Here is a 20257-nt window from a genome sequence, read left to right on the forward strand (position 1 = left end):
ATAAAACGAATTTGCAACAAGATACTATAGGTATAGTAGATATATAGTGAATTAGCACTTGACTTTCTTAACAGGAGTTCCTTTGCAATAATCGAGAATCATTCGGACTTTATTAAATATCAGAAGTATATTAATAGAGGACTAGTTATACTACTTGCGCTTTGGCTTCTTGGATAATAATAGGTATCCGTACCTATATAGAGATAGTATAGATAATTCGGAATCCGACTCGGAAGACAATACGAAGGATAATAAATCGGATGGAATTATAATAGGCTTCTTTATCTTTTACTTCTTTTTACTATATTTCTTATTGAATTTTACCGTCTTACACTTCTATAATATTATAAAGTCGCCGCCTATATATTTCCGAAGCTTGCAAAGATTATCTTCCTGGGGAGATATGCCTGCCTTTATTATATTTAATATATAATAATATATACGGCTTTATAAAGATACCGCTAATTAGCCCTTCTTTAGTAGTACTTTTCCTTGGGTATAGTCGGACTCGTCAGACGATTACTTAATCTTGGTATTCTTAGTTACATACTAAAAACATCGAGGGTTAACGGCTTTATTATCCTTTACAGAGGATATTTCGATCTCCTTAGCTTTGCCTTTGGAATTAGCCTTGATTCGCAGGATATCGGCCGAGGAATTATCGGAATTATTAACCGTCGCCTTCTTTATAGGTGGTTTCTCGCTTACTGCCTTCCTGCTTCCCGGGGGGCAACTATACTTCCTCTTATTACCTATTACAATAGGTTCTTTATTGGACGGAATAGCTCTGGTAGGATCGGTAACGGATTGGTCGTTAATATATAGTAGGTAGTCCCGTTCGGAGAGAAGATACAGGTAATTAATAATAAGGTATAGATGGATATATGGGTTATAGGCTTAATAGGTTTTAAAGTACTCGAGATATTATTTATTAGGGAATAGACCGATCTCTGGTATATATAAGTAATTCTCATTATTCTCGGCTTATAATAGCTTGTAGCCGATAATTAGGATACCGCTATACCGGCAAGAAGTACTTATATAGTACAAATATATAAGATTTAAGATATATAATATAGAAGCAAATACAAGTACTATAAGTACGAATAAGGGAAAGGTTTATTAATAGACATGGTATACATAACGGATTAAGGGTTAATAAGTTAAGGTAGTAGTAAATTTGAGTATTAATAATACTTTTAATACTACTAATAGAACCGAACCCTTATATAAGGGAGAGCTTACAAACGCCGTATCGAGATACGAGCTCTTCGATATAAGACCGGCAAGGCTACTAGTTTTTCTTTATATTCCATAATAAGCTCACATACGTCTTAGAGAAGTTCCAGAGGATACTAGTTATTATACTAATTTCCGTAGCCCTTAAACTTAATAAGGTATTCGATATTATTTCTTCCTCTATATTATATAGTTTACTAATCTACTATTCTCTCTAGTTCATATAACTTCTAGTTATTATTATTGCCCTTATTCTTAATAGGTTCCTAAGGATCGGCAATTAGTCTCTCAAAGGGGTCATTACTATTAGGGGCTAGTACCAGATAAGTAATAGATATTACGGCATAAATCTTCTAATATAGTAGTAAGTCCAATTCATATACAAGCTTTCCGATTCTCTTCTTAATTTTAAAAGGGCCTGTTCTCTATTCGGATATCTTATGGTTTGGCTTTCCGGATAGCTGGTATCCCTTATATAGTCTCAGGTATACTATCTCACTAATATTTAGTTCGACGGAAATATAACGGGAATCATAATATTCCTTAGTAGTATTCCCGGCAAATATAATAGCTAATTCTATATTAATATATCTCAGGTTCCAAATAACCTCTGGAATCTTATTATTATCCGGTATTAAAAGAGATATAGACATATTTGCCTTATTTCCCTATATAACCTTATTAGGGCTATAGCTAATTAGGTATAATAGAGTATTATTAAAAGCTACTTAGAGCGAGATTACTTCCCCAGACCATAGTAGATCCGGGAACTCGTATACTTGATACCGAATAGTGATTTCGATATTTTAATTCTTGATTTCGGACTAACCGTCTGCTTACAGGTACCAAGTAATTATGAATAGTAGCTTTACGTTTATAGTTAACTAAATCGCCTTCTATAGGTCGGAAACGAACTTGGGGTTACGATCCGAAATAAATATATACAGGATTCCCTAGTTATAGAATAAAAGCATACGGATCAGAATAATAGCCTATTATTTAGTATTATATATATTATAACCTGGGATAAGAAGTGATTTCTTACTAAATTTGCAGGTATCTATTATTATATAATTAAAGATACTAAAACCGTTAATTAACCAGAAAGCGACTATAGGAATCTCTAGTAAGGCCAGGATAAAGTTTATAGTAACCGTATAAAACGGGATTAGCGGTATAATAATGGGTTATAAAGCGCCGTTCGGTCGTATTCTTAATATATTATTTACTAGGTAGCTAGGGCAAAATCTAATATAATTAAGGACTTTCTTTATTAGACGAGAAATACAGAAACCGCAAAGCTTATTATAAGTATAATTAAAACCGAAGTACTAGTTATTATAGACTATAGATAGTAGTACCTTTATATAGGTATTTGGAATATATAATTATAGGGCAGCTATAAGCGAGATATAGTAAAGAAGACCGTTTTTGATTATAAAGTTAATACCATATACTTGGGGGCTAAAATCGCCTTCTAGTACTGAGTTGTGAAACCCAAGTAATTACAGGATACAAGCGAAATAGGAGTCCGTTAAATATCTGCTATAAAGTATATCTTTGAAATCGTTACTAATACTTAATTCGGAGAAGGCATATATATTATCTAGCTTATTATTATTAGAGATATCCGCAGATTCGAATATAGTAAGACGGGATAATATATCAGGAATAATATTTAATTTACCGGGGATATACCAAATATCGAGTCGGTATTAGGACAAGTACTATAAAGCAATAATAAATCTCATATTTGCCTTACTTATATCATTTATTACTAGTAATATCTAATTATAGATATCTTATATAGCTATATAATTAGTCAAAATAATAACTGGATCCTGGGCTAATTAGAGTATTACCTGTAATCTATAACAGGTATATAGCAGATATACCACTTTAAGCTTAATAGATCTATAGTTCTTTTCCGCCGTATTTAGTAATTTACTAAGAAATAGAATTGGTTAAATAGCCATTAATATAATTTTACTAAGATTAGAAGAGATAGTATAGCCCTACTTGAGATAAAAGGCAAGAATACTAAAACCTTTCTCGTTCGAAACATTAATCTTTAAGTATAGCTATCTTACTAAATTATAATAAATTAATATCTTAGGGTCTAAGAGATAAGCCTTAACGGATTCGAATAATATAATCTCCTTTTTATTAGGTTCCCATCTGGTTCTCGCTATATAACCTTTTCTCTTTATACCGGTTATATCCTCTTCTCTACTAATTACAAGTAGTTTAGTCTTTCTCTTTTACAGAGGTTCAATAATTTTCGTATAGTATAGTATAAATTAGTAAAGCCAACTAGCCATTCTAATGAAATACTCGAGCTATTAAAGATTCTCTGGGAATTAAATAGCTTTTATTGCGGCTATATATTCCTCGGTTATACTTATTCCGAAACCGTTAACCCGATAACCAAATAGCTTAATAGAGGGGTATCCCAGAAATGTCTTTTTCCCTGAAAGCAAGATTCGCTTTTCCTTGAAAAAGGCTAGAATAGTACAAAGGTATTAAATATAATTCTCCTATAATTTAGAGAATACCATAATATTATTAATAAAATAATAGCAAAAGTGGCTATATCCTTTTAGAAGATTATCTATAAAACACTAAACATATACCGGTAATCCATAGTAGCCCATAAATATAATACAGGAGGTTTCTTGTCCTCGGTAGGAAATTACTATAAAATATTCTTAATACTTTTTTTTAATAAGGAATTAGTAGAAGAATAATAATACATCTATAATAGAAATATAGCTAGCCCCCCTAAGTATATTAATAATATCCTGCTATAATAGTATCGGATAGTTATTAGGAATCTTGAGGCTATTAAGTACCCTCAGGTTAATAACTAAACATCCCTTGGGCTTCCCGTTAATATTCTTTCAGACAACAAATACGGGCCAACCGAAGGGTATAGCTCCTTGCAGGAAGTATATCTTATTCTGGGTATAAAGACTATTAAATACTTTATTAATAACCTAATAATTACATACTCCGACCGGATAGATCTTATATCTAATCTTCTTCTCTTACTAACTATTAATAAAGGGGATCTCTATATACTTATTCTCTAGTATATTAATTAGGGATCCTTTATTCTCCTAATAATTCTGGAATTTAACCACAATAGCCTCGATATAATTAGTAAGTACTAGGCTCTTTATATAGATATAGATATTATTTCCGAGAAGTTTCTCGGGCACTTCTATAGGCTTTATAATACCTATACCCTTTATTAATCTGGGTAAGGCCGGAGAACTCGTAGTATTATTATTAAGCTTAGTATAAGAGATAATATAATAACCTTCTTCTTTAAAGTCTCAAATCATATCTAGTTATATATAATAAGGAATTATTTGCGACTTATTTATAGTATTTATATAAGTAACATAGTTCCTATAGTCGGTTAGTATATTGTAAATACCGTTAAAGCAGGTATTCATAATATAATTACGTCCTAATAGCAGTATTATACAGGTTATATTAATACAAACTATAGCTTCTAGTAAAACAATAACCTTCTTCTTAGTAAGAACCTTATAGGTAACTCTGGTACCTCGGTTATATACCTTAATAGGGACTTCCAGATTATTAATAGTACTAAAGGTAATAGTTTGGCCGGGTAAGTCTATAACTATACTATACAGAATAAGGAATATATTACCTAAGAGAAATAATAGCTCAAGGTTATCTATTACTTATATATTAATAGTAACTTTACTAAGAATCTAGTAACCATTAACCTTTCCGCAGATATATATATTAAAGGTAGCCTAGCCTCGAAGCTTCTAAATAGAAGTAATACCCTTAATAATAGTAGCCTTTATTATATTAATCCAAGCGGATAGGTTCTAAAAAAGCCATTTATAATCTACTAGTAGGTAAGAGTAGCCGGTATTTATACAGATCTGGAATACCTTACTATCGGGTATAAATTTAATACTTAGAGTAGTATACTTATACCTAATAATATCGGATATTATAGGGCTTTAAATAGGGCTTACTATAATAACTTCCGGATAAGATAAGTTAATACTAGTAGACTAGGGTACCTGGGGCAACTTATTTATAATAGAGTTCTCAATAATAGACAAGTATAAATTAGTATATACATATTTAAAGAGCTTATTCCGGGACTCGAATCTAGCTTTATATTTCCTATAAACTAGTACCGGTATAGAGGCTAATATTACTGGAATTATAATATATATATTGTCCTCCGGTTTAGAATCAAGCTTCTCTAAGAAAATATAGCCGTATTTAGTAAGCTTATTATTATATTAGGTACCGTATTCCTTGGTAATATCGAGGTAATTGTCTTTAATAATATTTCTACTATTAAAACACCGGAAATATTAGTAATATAGATTATTATTTAATTCCTTTCTCAAGGATAATATATTAAAGAAAGTATAATTATTTCTGCTTTCCTTATTCTTATTTTTTGTGAACCCTGTAGTTAGCTATAGATATAGACGGAAAGAAGGCAAGGCCTTCTAATTATTCTTTTATATTAAATTAGCTAAATCCTGAGAAGTTCCTAAGGATTATTACTAGAACTATTAGAATAGGGTTCTGAGATTAGAAAAAGGGTAATAGGATCGGAAATTCATGTTTGGATAGAAGAATTAAACTAGTTAATAATTCCGATTATAATTACAATTATTTCATTCCTGGTAAAAAAGTTATAAATTACCTATAAGATAATAATTAGGTCTAAGTAGTACTTATAGTCTATTATTCTTTTAATATATCTCCGATTATAAGTCCTACTTTAATAATACTATATCTATAAATTATCTAAGTATAGTATTCTTAGTAGGTTATTTAATATATACCCTGAGCTCTAGGGCCAAATTATTCCATACTTAAAAGAGCTATTAAACTGGCTTTTCAAACTCGGCGGCCTTAGTATATTAAACTATAGAGGCTATATAGGAACGAATATTCTTGCTATTTCTTATATTATCTATAGTATAGGTTTCTAGCTATAGCTTTCTTAGTATAATTAATAGTAGGTCCTTAAATTATTAGATTAAGGCTTTTATCTACTATTTAATACCGTCTTAGGAGAACTTAAGTCCTGCTTAATAAAGGTTATCTAGCTTACTAGTATATTACTCGAGTACTAATTCTCTCAGGTATATAACAAGATTCTGGTATACTATAATAGTATATTTACTAGTTATATTATCCTTAATTATATCTATAAAGAAATACATATTTCACTAGTATATATTATTTCCTACTAATATATAGTCTCTTTCTCCTTTAGATAGTATAAGATCCGGGTTAAAGTAGCCAATATTAGAAGCTCTCTATTATATATCTATAAGATTATATTAATTTACCGGGGGTAGGGATAGTATTTCTTCGTTTCCTGCTCCTTATATATACTATCTAAGAGCGGTAGTAACTATATTAGTAATTATAGCCGCCATATTCTCTCTAGAGAGGGATTTACCTATAGTTTACAGAGAAACTCGGTATATCTTTTCTATTCTGTCTAATTCTCGCAAATCCTCTCTTCGTTTACTAGTACTTCGTTTACCGGTACTACATTCGCCGGTGTTTCGTACGGTATTTGTGGCAGGTAGTGAAATATACCCCGCACCTTCCCAATCTCCGGGGATATTATACAAAGAAGTCTAAGAAGCTATTAAGAACTCGGGAATCTTGCATATTTGCACTGAGAATTCTCATAGGGTCTTTCTAAAAAGAGACTTATTAACGGCCCAGTTACAGGAGAAGGAACTTGGTTCTATAGAGTATTAGCTACTTGATACAGAGGAGGTTAAGGCTTCTCGTTAAGGGTAATAAGCAGTAATTCTCTCGATTGCCTTACAATCTATTATACTAATCTCCTTGGATAGGGCGTAATTTAATACAAGAAAGGAGCGGAATTAATAAGCTTTCTTAATAAGTTTGCTAGACAAATTATCTATTAGTAGGTAATATATACTAAAGAGCTAAATAACTCGTATAATTGCAACCGAGTCGGGTTATACTAGGGGCACTATATATGGTATCCGGACCTAAAATAAAGGCCTGGAATAGTATTATAGGGCTTAAATAAAGCCTATAATAATAGTATATAAGGCATTACTACTATTTATAGGAATTATTAGTATATTTAAAGATAATTCTCTTAATTCTATAGGAATTCTAGTTCTAATAACTATAATTATATTATTATACACCTCCCATTAGCCTAATAAATTATATTTAAATTATTAGAAAAAAATTTAGAATTAAAAAAAGTTTATTATAGGTAAATTAGTTATAAATATCTCAAATAAATAAACTTTAATTTCTATAAATTTCTAATTTCTAAAATAAAAATACTAAATACTAGCTCTATTTAGAACTTAATAAAGAATTAACTAATACTTTCTAGACTCTATTTATTTCTTAATAGAATATAGTTATATTATAATAATATTAGTATTAAAGATATTAAAAAAAGTAAATAAAGAACTTATAATAGCTATATATATCTTATAAAAAACTCGAACTTCTAAAGTTAGATCTTAAATAGCTATAAATATTATATTATTAATACTTGAAATATTAGTAGTAAACTATTTAGTAATCTTAATAATAAGTTTAATAATAAGATTAATATCTTAAAAATAAATATTATAGTATTTCTTTAAAGAATTAATAAGTATCTAAATATATTAGAAAAAAGTTACTTTTAGAATACTAACTTAAATAGTATTATTATCTGTTTTATTAAGATAGAAAGAAGAATTCTGAAACTTATTAAAGTTCTTTTAGTTTTTAAAAACCTAATTAATAGTATTATTTTTATTAGTATAATACTATTTAAGATATATTTCAAGAAATTTCTTAAAGGTTATAATAGTATTTTTCTAGAACTAGTAAGCCTCTAATAAATAATAAATAATCTGAAATTATATTAGCTATAACAAATATTAAAGCTAAAGAATTTACTAATATATAAAACTTAGAACCTTTATTATAATAGTTATAATTCTTTTTACTAAATATTATAATATATAAAATAAAGGAATTAATAAGTAAATACTTGAAATATTTCAAATATTTATTAGTAATAGAAAGAAAAACTATAAGATTACTTTTATATTTATTATTATATAAATAGATAATAAAGCTAGAAGAAAATATTATAGAATTAATTAAAAATAAATAAAAAAGATTTAAAGAAGAATAGAAAAAGAGGTTAGAAAGTAATAATAGAAAAAATTATTATATATATAGTTATTAGAAAAAAAGAGAATATATAGTAATATAAAAAGGTTCTTTTATAGAAATAGAGAATTATCTGAATTAACTACTAGTTTTTTTACTAGTTCTAATTAGAAATTAATATAACTAATTAATATATATTTTTAGAAGCCTATAAATAATCTCTAGAATTTTAGAAATATTTATATAAGTTTCTTATATAAATATTTATTAAATTCTTTCTATATAGCTATTATAGTATAGTAGATTATATTTATTAAAAATTATATTATTTTAGTAGTTTTAAGGTTTAGGTTATATAATAAAGGCTATAGCTTTTTATATATAACTTCTAATAAAATAGTAAATAATAATACTAATATATATATTTTATTTAATAGCTTAATTATTTTACTAGATTTCTTAGATAATAGCTATTCTGAATAATACTAGAATATTATATAATATCTTATAATACTTTTTAGACTAGAAAGAATATCTAGAACCAAATTTCGAAAATTAAATAGAGAAGCTTTAAATTATAATATAAGAGATTAATTATTTAAGAGAGTTATATTCAAAATATATCTATTTTAACTTATTATTAATAACTAAAAATAAAGGAAAGTTATTATTAAAGAGCTATATAATAAGATTAGATATACTAGAAGAAAAAGTACCTCTTATTTAATAACTAGCTACTATTACTAAAAAGGTTACTATAACTATATATAAAAGTATATTAATACTTATAAGGTCTATTAATATAAGAATAAAAGAAGATAAAAAGAAGCTTTATATCTAATAAAAGCTATATCTCTTTTTTATTATCTTAGAATTAATATAATTAAACTATTAGACTATAAAGGATATAACTTACTAGTTATTACTAAAAATAACTTCTTAGAATAGATTAAAGCTAGACCTTTAAAGAACCTAACTAGTAAAAAGATTACTAGATTTATTTAGAAAGAAATTATTTATAGGTATAATCTATTTAAATAGTTTAAAGTAAATAGTAGATCAGAATTTAAAGAAGTAGTAATTCAGAAACTTAATAAGCTAGAAATTAATAGAATTATTATTTTAGTTTATAATTCTAAAGGAAATAGTATAATTAAAAGAAAGTATTAACTAATTATTTAAATACTTATTATATTTATAATAGATAGAAAGAAGCTTTAAATAGATTTACTACTATATATTCTATTTACTAATCGAATTACTATATATAGACTAACTAAATATTTTTTCTTTTATAGTTTATAATAAAGAAGCTATATTATTTATAGAAATATACTTTCTAATCTAAAGAATATTTAGATAAAATAAAGTTTATAATAGAGAAATACTTTTAGAAATATATATAAAGCAACTATAGATAAGAAATAAAGATATTAAAGAAGCTAGAATAAAGAAGAATAGATAATATTAAGAAAGAAAAAAGTAATTTAATATTATTTATTAGATTTATATAAAGTCTATTTCTAATAAAAATCTAATTCTTATATATAATATTAAATTAATAGATTAAAATAAGTCAAGAAATATAAAGCTACTATATTATTAGCTTGGCTTATATAAAGTGAAATATATAAATTAACTAAAAGAATACTATATACTAAAAGAACTTAATAGTATTATATTCAGAAAAATATATACTAGAAATTAATTCAAGTAGTTTATTAAAAGAAATAAATTCTAATACTTTTCTGAAAATAAAGTTAATAATAAGTATATATCTATAAATAAATATTTCAAAATAGATATAAAACTAGAAAAGAAAATAATTATAGAATATTATAAGTAAAATAGTATTTAAGAGAAATTAAAAAAGCTACTAGTATTATTATATATATTTTAGAATTACTAGAATTAGAAAAAATAAAATATATTTTTTTTATAAAGAACTAGAAAGAAATATCTAATAATAGAAACTTTTCTTAATCTGAAATAAAACTTAATATTTTTAATTCTTTATATATCTTTTATTTCTTTCTTTTAATTATTATTTATAGTTTCTAGAAAATATTATTATTAGACTATTATTCTGGAAATTAGATAAGCTTTACTATTATTTATTTCTTATTATTATTTAATTATTATTATTAGATAATAATCTTAATACAAAAATTCTACTATTAGATCTTAGAAATCGAATATAAAGAATTTCTTTTAGTATAAAGATAAATAGAAGATTAAGAGATTATCTTATAGACTTTTAATTCCGAACTATAATAATAGATAGTAATTATATTTGAAATTAGGAAAAGAAAAGAAAAAGAAATATAGCTTTTTATATATATTTTATTAGAATAGAAATCTTTTAAAAGCTTTATTTATCTTTTTAACTAACTAGTTTTATAGCTTATATTAGTCTAAAGCCTGACTATAATATCTATAGATCTTGATTTTAATTTAAACTATTATTATAAGTTTCTTTATAATATTTAAATAAAATTTTTAATTAAAAGTTATATATAAATAAAATAGATAAACTAAAAGCTTTATAAAAGAAAAAAGAAGCTTTATTAAATCTAATAGATATTTCCGAAAATACTTAATAATATATAATTCTGGGATTTTTTTAGATATTAGATAAACTAAATCTGTTTATTTAAAGCCTATCTTATATTAGAAAACCTATTTTCTTTTTAATATATTTATAACTACTTTTAAAACTTTTATTAAAGCTTTAATTAATATATTATATATTTCTATTTTTATAGAAAACTCTTTTAATATAGAATCTATTCTCTAACTATAATATTATTTTATTATTAGAAACTATTTTTTTTTAAAAAGCTAGTATAATTTATTAATTTTTATTATTAATCTATTTCTTACTATTAAATATTATCTAAATAATTTCTATGTTTTTAATACTAATTTAGAATATCTAATCTTTTTATATTCTATATTAATTTCAATATTAACTATTTCAAACTTAATAATAGTACTATAAACCTTATTTATACTATTTTATAATTCTTTTTTTTTAATAATTTCTAAAGTATTTAATATTACCTTTATAGATATAAATATTACTTTAAAGTTCTAACTAACTAAATAGTTTTATACTATATAAAGCCGATTTTAATAAATACTAAATAAATATAATTAGCTTTCGGAAGAAATATAAATTAGTTTTGGAAAAAGTAATATCTTATTTTAAGTTATTTCTTAATTCTATTATTCTGATTTTCTTTCTATTAATATTTATTTTATATTTTTCTAATATCTTTAGTATATTTATTTACTATATTATTTATATATTTCCTATATTATTTCTTTTCTTTTATACTATTTCTGAAATTAATAGAAATATCTTTATATAAATAAGAAAGTTAGAATATATCTATATTCTAATATTTCAGATATTATTACTATATCTATATTTATATTATATTATTTTTTTATTTTTCTATTATTACTATTTAGTTTAATCTACTTTAATTATTTCCTTAATTATACTCTTTTAGATATATATATTTATATTCTTTTCTATAATAGAAATCTAATTTCATATTTTATTTTTTATAATTATTTCTAATTTATAACTATATTATTTCAAATATATCTAATTATTATATTTACTTTCTTTATTATATATACTACTATTTCAACTTTATTTTTTTTATTAGAAAAAAAAAACTTAAATATATATAAAACTTTTATATAATTCAAGTCTATTTTAATTTATTTTTTATTTTAAAATATATTTAAAAGAAATTCTTATAATCTTAAGAATCTTTAATTCTATAACTAATAACTATTATATTAATAATATTTTTATAATATCTTTAAGAATAATAAAATAGCTAAAGAATAGATTTCTTAAATTAGTAAAATATAGTAGCTAGTTCTTATAAGCTATAGTATTATTAAAAGCTTATAAATTAATAGTATTAAAGTTCAGAGTATTAAAAGAGCTTAAGTAGTTATAAAAGGCCTACTAATACTAGAAAAGATAGCTATAATTACTGTATTTAATATAAATATCTTAGATAAGCTAAGTAATATATATAATAAGCTCTTGAAATAGAAAACCTTTATTAGAAATAGAACTAAACTAGAATTAACTAAGAAGAAGCTAAAGAATTACTAAGCTAATAATAGAGAATTCAAGAATATTATTAAAGGCATTTCTAAAAGTAGATAAGAGAAACTTAATAAGATTAAAACTATAGTAAATAATCTAGAAACTAAAAGTCAGAATAGAATTATACTATATAATAAAGCTTTTAACTAATATATTAATAATATCTATAATAATTTTAATAAAAATATCTATAAAAAGTTATATTTTTTCTTTAAAATAGAAGCTTTAATATATAAAGCTATTTAATTAATTAATAAAGCTACTTTAGAATATATAAAGAATAAGAAGTATTAAAATACTAGTATATTTACTAAATTAGATATTACTAAAATATTTAAATATACTAAAACTATTTCAGAATCTGGAGAATTAAAGTTTAAGCTATTATTAGCTAATAACCTTAAAGCTAGATAATATATCTTTAATACTTCCGGAATTCTAATTAAGGAAGCCTATAGTAATAAGCATTTTTCTGCTTTCTAAAATAAGTCTAAATAATAGATTTCTATTATAATTTCAGTTTTAATTTAATTAGATCTAGTTAAAAAAAATAAAGCTAATTTAATAAAACCTAATAAGTTACTAGTAAAGCTAATAGAGCTAGTAAGACTAGTAGAACTAGTATAATTAGATAAGAAGAATCTAGTAAAAAAGAAAAGTAAGCTAAGCTTAAGACTTCTAATAGATAATAGAGATCTGAGTATTAGACTAAATATAAGATTAGAGAAATAAAGTAAAAAAGAGCTTTCTATTTTAAAGAAAAAGGTACTATTCAGAAAGACTCTTATATCTATATCTAGAACTAAGAAATAGAAAACTAAAAATATTAAATCCGGAAAACTTAAAAAAAATATTTAATATACCTATAAGATACTAGCTAAATAGAAGCTAATATTTACTTATTAGAATAAATATATCTTTAAAGAAGTATATAATAGTATTTTAGAATTTATTTATAAATAAGAATACTATAGAGTTATTAATAGATTCTTTAAAGCTTTCTATATAATATATATTTAATAGCTTACTAATATTCTCTCTATTAATATAGAAGATATTAATAATATTAATAATATTCTGAAACTAGTTATTAAGATTTATAAAGTTATTAAAAGCAAGAAATATATTTCTATTATTTAAATAAATAAGAAAATATAGGATTTCTTTTTTAAAACCTAAATAATTAAGAAGTATAGATATAAGTACTATATTTCTAATTAATTCTATTTAAATCTATAGTTCTAATTCAATATTATAGTTTCTGTTTCTGAGTTTAATACTATTAATCTAGATATAAATAGTTATATTTATAAAAAGAATTATATAAAATAGATTAAGAAGCTTAGTATTTAAGAATTCTTAATAGAGAAAATAGAGATATTATAGTTTTATCTCTAAAAAAATAATATATTAATATATAAAGATTTTAGTAATAGCTATTTTATCTTAGCTTCTTAACTTTTAATAGTAAATCTATTAATCTAGCTTGGATTTTATAAGATATTAAGCAAGTATTCTATCTATTTAGTTTTTTACTTTTAGCTAGCCTAATACTTTACTTCTAGAAATATTAATTATAATTAGTATAAAAGTAATATTTAAGATCTAGCTATTACTAAAGCTTTAAATAGTAAATTCTATTTTAGTAAAAAGTATTAAAATATTAGCTATATTTTCTTTATAAACTATAAGAAAGCTATTATCTTTAATAAGAAGTTCTTTAAAGATATTAATTACTTCTTTATTTCTAATAAATTTAAGCTAGAAGTAATTAAGGAATTAGGTAAATATCTACTAAAGATAGTAAAAGAAAAGACTTTAAATATAGTTTATATAATTAGATAAATAAATATTTTTAGCTAAATAATCTATAAGTCTGAAATTATAGAAAAGTATTAATTCTCAGATAATATATAAGTTAAAGAATAGCTTAATAATAATTTACTATTTAATAAGCCTTTTATTATAATTCTAATAAGTCTAATTATTATTAAGAATAAAATATACGGAAATAGAATCTTCTATAAAGTTATTAAAGCATTTTATCTAAAGCTTTCTCTTTTTATTAAAATTTAATTTAAAAATATAGCAGATAATATAAAATTCGAAAAAGCTATTTGTCCGAAATATATTAGTATAATTTATAATATAATTTACTATAATAAGCCTTTTTAATACTCTATAGTAAAGATAGAAATTAAGTAATAGTTAAAGGCAAATACTAATTAATATAAAGAACTATATCGGATTTAGTATAAGAATATAGCTAAATAGATTCGGATTACTTTTAAGTAAGTTCAGAAATATAAAATAAAACTATTTAAAGGTAATAAGTCTTATTTTAGATATATAAAGAAGAAATTGGATTAACTAATAGAAGAAGATCTTGAATATTTTATTATCTCGGACTTTAAATAGAATTTTTCTATTATTTTTAGTATTTAGGGAATAAGTATAAATAAATAAGAAGTCAGATATAATATAATAGGCTATATTTATTAAAAAGTATATTATTTTAGTAGTTTTGAGATTTAGATTATATAGTAAAAGCTATAGTCTTTTATATATAACTTATAGAAATTATATAAGAAAACTGGTTTTTCTATAGATTTAGAGAATAATTCTTTATATATATTTAATTAATTGAGCTTTTATATACTATATATTATTTATGTTTTATTATTTATACTTTTAATTTATTATTTTACTATTAAATTATATTTTATATTCTAGTATACTTTATATAGGTTTTTGTTTTATTATAGTTTTTCTTCTATAATATATAGAAAATAGTTATATAAAACTACTAATAATTATTTAAGTTTATTATTTAATAAATAATAAATATTTATAGCTTTAAATAAATATATTATTTTTAGTAATCTATTTTTCTTTTCTATAAAATAAAATAATAAAATAACTTCTTTCTAAATAAAATAACTTATTTTCTTATTTTAATTTCTTTAATTTCTTTAAATTATAATAAACTATATTAGTATAATAAAAGAAATTTTTAAAATTCTAGATTATATTTTCTATTAATTTTATTATAAATAATTATAATTATAATTATTATATTATTTCTTCTTTTATATTATTTCTTCTTTTATATTATTTCTTCTTTTATATTATTTCTTTTTTTATATTATTTCTAAATTTATTTTACTAGTTTTTTTAATATTTATTATTTCTTTTAAAGCTTTAATTTAATACTAATAATATTAAACTTTCTATATAAAACTATTAAGTTTTTTATTATATAAAATTATATATTTTTAACTTTTTAATCTATTATTTATATAATATTTTCTAAGCTTTTTAATTTATTATTAAATAGATTTATATTAATAATAATAATACTATAAAATAGCTTATTATTATTTAAAATAATCTTTTATTATTTATTAAATTATATAATATTAATACTAATATTATTTTATAAAATAATAATAGTATTTCAAATTTCTTTAATTAGTTTAAAAATAGCTATATTTTAAACTTTAATTTTATAATAAATACTTTTCTAAATAATAAAAATCTAATTTTATTTAATTATAATAATTTAAATATAAATTCTTTATTATTATTATATATTACTATATTAAATATAATTTTATATAGCTTTAATAATTACTATATTATAAATATTATATAATAATATATTACTTTTATTTAAAAGTTAATTAGTTTTTATATTTGAATTATAAAGAATTATATAATAGAAATTACTAGATTTTTTTAAAATAAAGCCTATTATATAATAAATATTATTTATAATAAATTTTTAGATAAATTAATAATTATATAAATAATAATAATTATTACGAATTATATAATTTCTAATATTAATAATATAAATTTATTTACTAAAATATATATAAAGAAATTATTATTTAATTTTAAAATATTAGAGTTCTTATATATAATTTATTTAACTTTTATAAATTAATAATAAATAGAAAACTATTTTATTAAATATAATTTATAATTTTATTCTTTATTACTATATTAGATATTATAGTTATTATAATATATAGTACTAGTAGGAGTTAGACTAGAGCTAGAAAGGCATCTAGTATCTGAGTAAGATATCTATAGTTATCTAATTATTATATATAACCCCGAGCTTAAGCTAGTATATAGGCCTATATATAGCTTGTAATTATTTAGATCTGAGGCTTTTTCGGAATCCTCTTCTCTTTTTAGCTTTGAATTATTAAAATAGAGATAGTCTAACTATACTTTCCAGGTTCTAGATCTTATACTTATAATATAATTTAAAGCTTATCTATTTCTTAATCCTATAAAGGATTTAAATAATACTTATCTAATTAGTTTTTAATAAGTATAAATATAATATACTATAGCTACTCCCGAACCAGTTAACTAATATTAGAATAAAAGAAAGCCCTAGAATAACTAGATAAGAAAGCCCTGGACTAGCTAGGTAAGTAGATAGGCTAGTAACCTTACTACTAAATAAAGATTTATAAGAAAGCAAGTCCCGGAATAACTAGGCAAGTTAGAAGAAACTATAGTATAAGATACTACTAGTATATTACTAGAAAGTAGACCAGAGCCTCTTATTAAGTCTCCTAAAGGGTTCGAGTATTCCGTTAATATTTATAGTAGAAAAGATATTCTTTTCTAGAAAGTAAAAGAAGAAGAGAGATCTGCCTTATTAAAGGCAGAATTCCAAGAATTACTTTAGAACCTAGAAGCTTTATATAAAGAGATTATTAAACTAATTCTAAAAATATATAATATCCTTGCCTATAATAAGAATTATCGGGATTAGCTAAAAGAAACTAAGTAAGTCCTATAAAAGAATAAAGCTATTATTGAGAAGCTTATTATATAGCCTATTAGGATAACCGGTTCCCTTGCTTTAGAAAGTAAATACTTAGTTAAATTCCTTAACTCTTCTATTTTTAAAGATATAACTAAGAATAGTATTACCTTTAATAATTAGTTAGTTTAGATTAAGAATAAGCTCTGTAATAACTCTAATACTTATTAGATAAAGGATCTCAAGATTATTTATATATCCGGCTATATAAGTAGCTATATCCTTATACTAATTTCTTTTTGCCTAAACCAGGATAGTTAATATATATACGAGACTATTAGGGAACTATATACCTATCTAGAGGAGCTATATAGTAACCCGAATAAGAAGTATAATACTCGGTAAGTATTTAAGGAGCTATTTATAAAGAAGGGCCAGACCTTTTAGGAGTTCTATACCCTATTCCTAAGATATATAGCAGATAGAAATATTAACCCGTAAGATCTTAAGAATAACCTGAATAATAAGCTTACTTAAAAGCTCTAAAAGGCTATAGCTATATACTATAATAACCCGGCTATCTATACTATAAAGTTTATATAATACTATATTATAAATAACTAGTAGATCCGAGCTTACTATAAAAAGAAAGAATAGATATCCAAGAAAGCTAATAAAGATATAAATAAGCCAAGTCCAGGAGGTGCCTTTTATATAAAGCCTACTTCTAAGATCCTAGTAATAGACAAGCCTATTATTCCGAAGTCCGGATCCTTAGATCTCAAGTACTATAACTATAATAGATTTAGTTATATATCTAGGAACTATCTAAAGCCCAAGATAGAATATATAAAGCAAGTTTTGGTAGCTAAACTAGTAGTACTTATTATAAGTAAGCTATTTAAAGATATAGAATAGGGAAACGAGAATCCCTAAAGAAAGTCTTCTTTTTAGGGCCATATTATATAAATATAGTAAAAGTTGATTTAAGCTAGCTACTAGAAAGTAAAGTATTTATATTCCCTTATATAATTAGTAATAATAGATTAGGTATTAAGACTTCTTCTTTTATTAATACCGGAATAAATAGATATATTTTTATTAATTCCAAGTTTATAAGAATAATTAAATAATTTCTAGATATTAAGCCTATTTAATTAGTATTACCCTATAATATAAGGAGGTTTAATAGTAAGCAGGCCATATCTATTACTTATTATATTAAGCTTATATTCTTAATTAATAAATAGAAAGTTCTAGTACCTATACTAGTTATAGGACTAGGTAAATATAATATGATTTTAGGATAATAGTAGTTTATAAGTACTAATATCCTAATTAATTATAAGAATAGAAGATTAATCTAGCTAGATAATTAGCCTAGAAAGAAGAATTAAAATAAGGTTTTAATTACTATATATAAGAATTTAGAACCTGGAAAAAGTAACTAATACTAAGAAAATATAAATAAAAGAAATAAAGCTATAGCTATAAATAAGTTCTGGAAACCTTAGCTTATAAAGAAGAAACTCCTTTATTTTCTTCCTAACCCGGGCTCAGAAAGCCATATATAGTAAAAAGATTAAGCTTAATATTATAGAGAAATACAAGTAGCTTTAGGGAATATAAAAGTTTCTTTTAAGCCAGAAATAAAGATATTAAAACTATATTATCTAAAAGAAAGCTATAAGATCTAGTTAAGGCCTTTAGTTAATATTATAGATATCTTACCGGCTATTTTCTAGATAAACTTATAGAAAAAGAAGAATCTTTTCTTTATAATATTATTTTTCGAGATTAATAAAGAGCTAGAATTATAATAAGAGAACGAGTTTATTCCGGATAAATAATAGCCAGAAAAGACAGAGCTATAGTAGCTAGTAAGAGTCTTACTAGAGGAGTTTAAGGATTTTATAGATGTTTTTTTAAAAGAAGTATTAAATATCTTATTTCTATATTAATTATATAACTATAAGATTTAGATTAATAATCCCAAAGGCCCAGAAAGCCTAGAATATTTCCTGCTCTATTAATAGTTAATCTATAAGCTATAGGAGGTTAAATACTTCCTTAAAGAAAACCTCTAATAGGGCTTTATTAAGCCAAGCCAGTTCCCTTTTATATCTCTAATTCTCTTTATAAAAAAGGCTAATAAAGCTCTCTAATTCTATATTAATTATTATAAGCTAAATAACTTAATATAAAAGAACTATTATTCTCTTTCTCTTATTTATAAGACCCTTATATAACTAGCTCAAGCCAAGGTCTATATAAAGCTAGATATTTAGTAAATATTTTATTAGATCTAAATAGACCCAGAATTAAAAGAACTTATAATATTCTATATAAGATATAGGGCCTATAAGTATAAAATTCTTTAGAAAGGCCTAACTAATAGCCTTATTATATATTAGAGGTATATAAATAATATTCTCTTTAATTACCTTAATATCTTTTATATAGCTTATTTAAATAATATCCTGATTTATTTAAATAATTCCCTAAAATATAAAAACTATATATAAAAGATCTTTTAGTAATTATAGAATACTAGTCTCTAAGCAAATATTAAGAAATCAGAGTTTAAAATTACTTATATAAAGTATCTAGGCTTTATTATCTCTACTAGAGGTATTAAAATAGACCCAGATAAGATAGTAGTTATTAAGGACTAGTAATTACTAAAGATAGTTAAAGAAATATAAGGCTTTCTGGGTTTTTATAACTTTTATTAGTACTTTATTATAGAATATAGCTATATAGTAAAGCCCCTAATAGCTCTAATATATAAGAGAGTTCTATTTAAATAGATAGATTAGTATTAAGAAGATTTTACTAAGCTAAAGCAAGCTATACTCTCGGTACTAATTCTATATTACTATAATCCGAATCTCTTT

At 22.7% G+C, this 20257-nt stretch overlaps 1 protein-coding gene across 1 annotated transcript; it reads right to left on the minus strand.

Moving 5' to 3' along the window:
* Positions 1–3608: 3608 nt before the first annotated feature.
* K444DRAFT_505284 (uncharacterized protein) lies at positions 3609–3761 on the minus strand (the record flags this gene model as incomplete). The annotated part of the gene is made up of 1 exon (XM_024873387.1): positions 3609–3761. A coding segment is annotated over one exon (153 nt), but the record flags the coding sequence as incomplete, so codon positions are not given.
* Positions 3762–20257: the final 16496 nt, after the last annotated feature.

This window comes from Hyaloscypha bicolor, assembly GCF_002865645.1.
Source record: "Hyaloscypha bicolor E unplaced genomic scaffold K444scaffold_50, whole genome shotgun sequence".
Lineage (NCBI taxonomy): Eukaryota > Fungi > Ascomycota > Leotiomycetes > Helotiales > Hyaloscyphaceae > Hyaloscypha > Hyaloscypha bicolor.